This window comes from Rhinopithecus bieti, unplaced genomic scaffold, assembly GCF_001698545.2.
Source record: "Rhinopithecus bieti isolate Rb0 unplaced genomic scaffold, ASM169854v2 scaffold_10015, whole genome shotgun sequence".
Lineage (NCBI taxonomy): Eukaryota > Metazoa > Chordata > Mammalia > Primates > Cercopithecidae > Rhinopithecus > Rhinopithecus bieti.
In genome coordinates this window covers 145603-150853 of record NW_016806417.1, presented here as the reverse complement: position 1 = coordinate 150853, position 5251 = coordinate 145603, and the positions used below count along the sequence as shown (strand labels likewise).

Sequence of the window (5251 nt, the reverse complement as noted above, 5' to 3'; positions counted from 1 at the left end):
ACCCCCGACCTTTCGCCCCCGTCCAGTCGATCGCTCCTCTCCTAGCCCCTACCCGCTCCCCCAGTCTCCACCTCGGTCTCTCAGAACCCCGCCTCGTCAGGGCCCTCCCTGCCTTGCCCCACCCCGCCTCGCCAGCGGCTGCCGCCGCGTCAGGTGACAGCCCGGAAGCTGCGGAAGCGGATGAGAGAAGCGCGGCTGCGGCCCTGGGGGCGGGAGCTGTTCTCCCTCCACCGATCTCCTAGTGCGGCCCTCATGTGCTGCGCTCGCTGACACCCGAAGTCCGCGGCTCTCCGCACACGGTGGGGTCGTCAGACCCGCTGCCCTTGGCGGTCGAAGTCGTAGTGTGGGCCCGCGGCGGCCGCCCATGGAAAAGGCCAGGAGAGGCGGGGATGGCGCCCCCCGGGGGCCCGTACTGCACATCGTGGTTGTTGGCTTTCACCATAAGAAGGGCTGCCAGGTGAGGAAAGGGCCCGCCCCCGCCCCAGGCCGTTCGCCCCTCCCGGCGCCCCATGCCTTCCTTCTGTGTGCCCAGCTCGCGTCGTGCAGTCCTCCCCACAGCGCCCGCGACCCTTCGCCTCTCAACCTGACTCCTTTGCAACTCCTCCCACCGGCCCCACATGAAGCCCAGCCCCCACAACCCTTTCCTCCTGCACCTGAAAAATGGTTATGAGCAGCGGAGGCGCAGGTTGGTATATGTAGGTTGTAGGATTTTAGCTTCTGCTTTGGTGGAGTGGGAGGAAGGAATCGAAGACCGGCCCCACTCTCTTCCCCATCCATCATTGTCTCCACTGGCTTTCTGGGTGTCCACCTATAATGGGAGTCTAGAAAAATTCACTGCTTGGACTCTGCTTTCAAGGTAATAGGCTCAGTGGGCTTGCATACTAATGCTTCAGGTAGCTTGCAGCACCTGCAGCCTCCGTGGAAAAATCAGCTTCCTTTGTTTATCTGATGGAAGCCTTGGAATCTGTCGTGTTAAGTACGGTTGTCGATTAACCCTGCCTCCCCCTTCCTATTGGTCCTTAGTTTTGCTATTTCATCTTCTCCAGATTTTGCATTTTGGTGAGAGATTAATCTCTCCAGATCAACCGCAATAGAGAAAGCGTATTACCGACCAAACCGTTCAAATATAAAGGCATTTTTCAGCAGCCTCACTGAATCTTTAATCCATCATCTGAAATGCAATATTTGCGATCTGTATATTGAAGGCAAGAAAACAAAATAGAAACAGGATTATCTAATGAGCAAGCAAACACTGGAAGGGAATGATGTCATAATGTGCTAGTGAACAGTAAATTGAAATGCTTTTTTTGAAGTATTAAAAATAGTAATGGCCACCACTAGCTCATGAAGTATTTAGTTTCTTGCATTACACAGGAAATGTAACATTTTAGAAGACTTATTGGCAAAAATTAAGTTCTCTAGGGAATAACAGAAAAGTGATGGGAGTGAAAAAATTGTGTTTGTGCGTCATTTTGAAATATATCCTCACACCTGTAATGGCAGCGCTTTTAGAGACTGATATGAAAGGATCACTTGAGCTCAGGAGTTTGAGACCAGCCTGGGTAACAAAGGGAAACTGTCTCCACAAAAAAATTTAAAAATTAGCTGCATGTGATAGCGCACTTGTAGTCCCAGCTAGTCGGGAGGCTAAGGTGGGAAGATCTCTTGAGCCCAGGAGGCTGAGGCTACAGTGGCCCTTGATCCCACCACTGCAGTCCCGCCTGGATGAGAGAGCAAGACCCTGTCTCAAAAGAAAATTTTGGCCCCCGGTGCGGTGGCTCACTTCTGTAATCCCAGCACTTTGGGCGGCCGAGGCGGGTGGATCACCTGAGGTCAGGAGTTCGAGAGTAGCCTGGACAACATGGTGAAACCCCCGCCTCTACTGAAAATACAAAATTAGTCGCGCGTGGTGGCACATGCCTGTAATCCCAGCTACTTGGGAGGCTGAGGCACGAGAATAGCTTCAACCCGGGAGGCAGAGGTTGCTGTGAGCCAAGATCACGCCATTGCACTCCAACCTGGACAACAAGAGCGAAAAAAAAAAAGTTTTGAAAAGTGTGTATTACGTGCATAAGTCTTATAATGACTGGTCTAGAATCTGTTCTTTATAACCTGTACATCAGGTGTCTTCAGAGGCTTTAATTAAAGTATATAAGATTTGCCCCAGGATAGATTAATCAGCTACCTAATTCTCCACTTTACTATTTTACTTCCAGGTGTAAAGAATTAAAGGTGCGTGGCTCATTGAGTTGTGACTCTGACTTCACATGGTTTTAACTTGTGTGAGGGTACTTAGACTGCTCTTCCGAGTATTCAGAATTGCCGTGGGTCATGTTGACCATCCGTTCTTTCTGTGCGCTGAGATTGTGCATAGGGAAAATTCCTATACTTGGTCATAATTTGAACTTTTAAATACAAGTGACTGAAGTAAAACCTTTGTTTTAAAAGTGATGCCTTTCAGCAGTCCGCTTGGTTAAGCATGATAACTTTGTCATTTGACACGGACCTCGAAGTAAAAGCCATCTTCTAATACTGCTGTTAAAGACCCAAAACTAGGCTTGTGGAAAATGTTAATTCATCTTGTTTCTTGCACTTTTCCACCTTTGAAGTCCTCGGATGTATTTTAATTTTTTTTTTTCCCCCCGAGACAGAGTCTCGTTCTGTCACCCGAGCTGGAGTGCAGTACAGTTGCGGGATCTCCGCTCACTGCAGCTTTCACCTCCTGGGTTCCAGTGATTCTGCTGCCTCAGCCTCCTGAGTAACTGGGATTACAGGCATGCCCCACCATACCTGGCTAATTTTTTATATTTTTGGTAGAGACGGGGTTTCACCAAGTTGGCCAGGCTGGTCTAGAACTCCTAACCTCAAGTGATCCGCCTGCCTTGGCCTCCCAAAGTGCTGAGATTGCAGGCATCAGACTTGAGCCACCGTGCCCGGCCTCAGATGTATTTTAAATGAAAAATCCTTCATTGGAATTTAGATGAACATCTATTAACTTTATCACTTGATCTTTTTTTTCACTTTTATTTGGGTAACTTGTGGAAGTGAATTATTCTGTAGATAGCGTGCTAGCCTCTAGATGTCATTTTTCTAGTTTACTGATATACTTAACATTTAGAACATTTTAAGTGATTTTTTGAGTTCTACCATGACATTTAAAGTCGTTTCAAAATATTTACTCATTTCAACTTTTTACTGAATTGTTTAAAATTTAATATTTAACAAGGGATAATAATTAACAAGGGATAATTTAACATTTAACAAGGGATAATAAGTGTGGCCGGGCATGGTGGCTCATGCCTGTAATCCCAACACTTTGGGAGGCTCAAGTGAGGCGGATTATTTGAGCTCAGGAGTTTGAGACCAGCCTAGGCAATATAGCGGAACCCCGTCTCCACTAAAAATATAAACATTAGCTGGACGTGGTGGCGTTTGCCTGTAATCCCAGCTACTCAGGAGGCTGAGGCGGGAGATTTGCTTGAATCTGGGAGGCGGAGGTTGCAGTGAGCCAAGATCTCCCTACTGCACTCCAGCCTGGGTGACAGTGAGACCCTGTCTCAAACAAAACAAAAATTTATCTGACATTAGACCCTTTGGCACGAAATAATTTATGGATACCTTCTCTGTAGTAAATTGGCTTGTTGTAGATTGTGTATTCCAGAGTTTTGTTTGTTCCAATATATAAAGTGTATTTGTCGAACTACCATAATTTTTTGCTAAGTAGCGTCAAATGTATATCACATTAACTCATTAACTCTTATGGTTTTTTTCATAAACAGGATAGAACTTTTTTAACTACTCAAGTTAAAAGGGAATAGGTTATTTTCCAAAGAGATGTCATAAAAGTTAAAATAATTAATTTTGACCACTTTTCTGATAGTTTGTTTTGTATACATAGCTAGCAGTTTTGTCTCAAATAAACTGAATTTACCAAACTGTACTTTTTTTTTTTTTTGAGACAGAGTCTCGCTCTGTCGCCCAGGCTGGAGTGCAGTGGCCAGATCTCAGCTCACTGCAAGCTCCGCCTCCCGGGTTCACGCCATACTCCTGCCTCAGCCTCCTGAGTAGCTGGGACTACAGGCGCCCACCACCGCACCCAGCTAATTTTTTGTATTTTAGTAGAGACGGGGTTTCACCGTGGTCTCGATCTCCTGACCTTGTGATCCGCCCGCCTCGGCCTCCCAAAGTGCTGGGATTACAGGCGTGAGCCACCACGCCCGGCCCCAAACTGTATTTCTAATACAAAAAAAGCGGAATAACAATTTTTTTTTTTAAAGTATACTCTAAGTTCTGGGATACATGGGCAGAACATTCAGGTTTGTTACATAGGTATACATGTGTCATGGTGGTTTGCTGCATCACCAGTCGTCTAGATTTTAAGGCCCGTATCCGTTAGGTATTTGTCCTAATGCTCTCCCTCCCCTTGCCCCCCATCCCCCAACAGGTGCCAGTCTGTGATGTTCCCCTCCCTGTGTCTGTGTGTTCTCATTGTTCAACTCCCACTTATGAGTGAGAACATGTGGTGTTTGGTTTTCTGTTCCTGTGTTTGCTGAGAATGATGGTTTCCAGCTTCATCCATGTCTCTGCAAAGGACATGAACTCATTCTTTTTCGTGGCTGCATAGTATTCCATGGTGTGTATGTACCACATTTTCTTTATCCAGTCTATCGTTGATGACCATTTGGGTTGGTTCCAAGTCTTTGCTATTGTGAATAGTGCTGCAGTAAACATACGTGTGCATGTGTCTTTATAGTAGAATGATGTATAATACTTTGGGTATATACCCAGTAATGGGATTGCTGGGTCAAATGGTGTTTCTGGTTCTAGATCCTTGAGGAATCGCCACACTGTCTTCCACAATGGTTGGACTAATTTACACTTCCACCAACGGTGTAAAAGCGTTCCTATTTCTCCACATCTTCTCCAGCATCTGTTGTTTCCTGACATTTTAACGATCACCATTCTAACTGGCATGAGATGGTAGCTCATGGTTTTGATTTGCATTTCTCTAATGATCAGTGATGATGAGCTTTTTTTCATATATTTGTTGGCCGCATAGATACCTTCTTTTGAGAAGTGTCTGTTCATATCCTTTGCCCACTTTTTGATGGGGTTTTTTTTTTTTTCTTGTAAATTTATTTAAGTTCCTTGTAGAGTCTGGATATTAGACCTTTGTCAGATAGGTAGATTGCAAAAATTTTCTCCCATTCTATAGGTTGCCTGTTCACTCTAATGCTAGTTTCTTTGGCTG

The 5251-nt window shown here is 45.6% G+C and overlaps 2 protein-coding genes across 5 annotated transcripts in view; one reads left to right on the top strand and one right to left on the bottom strand.

Annotated features, from left to right (window-relative positions):
- LSM5 (LSM5 homolog, U6 small nuclear RNA and mRNA degradation associated) overlaps nucleotides 1-5251 on the bottom strand; it is a 28263-nt gene that overhangs the window by 10163 nt on the left and 12849 nt on the right. Inside the window, exon 1 of one of the 2 annotated variants that reach the window (XM_017876411.1) lies at nucleotides 10-70. The exons of the other annotated variant lie outside the window; for it this stretch is intronic. The gene's annotated coding sequence lies outside the window, so the exon portion shown is untranslated. Of the gene's footprint in view, nucleotides 1-9; nucleotides 71-5251 lie in introns of those variants that run through there. 2 annotated transcript variants of the gene reach the window in all.
- Nucleotides 82-5251, top strand: part of AVL9 (AVL9 cell migration associated) — a 110258-nt gene continuing 105088 nt past the window's right edge. Inside the window, exon 1 of one of the 3 annotated variants that reach the window (XM_017876406.1) lies at nucleotides 82-457. In XM_017876406.1, coding sequence (XP_017731895.1) covers nucleotides 365-457 — 93 coding nt within the window. In that variant the 5' untranslated portion in view covers nucleotides 82-364. The remainder of the gene's footprint in view (nucleotides 458-5251) is intronic. The other 2 variants (XM_017876403.1, XM_017876405.1) reach the window with 2 other exon arrangements.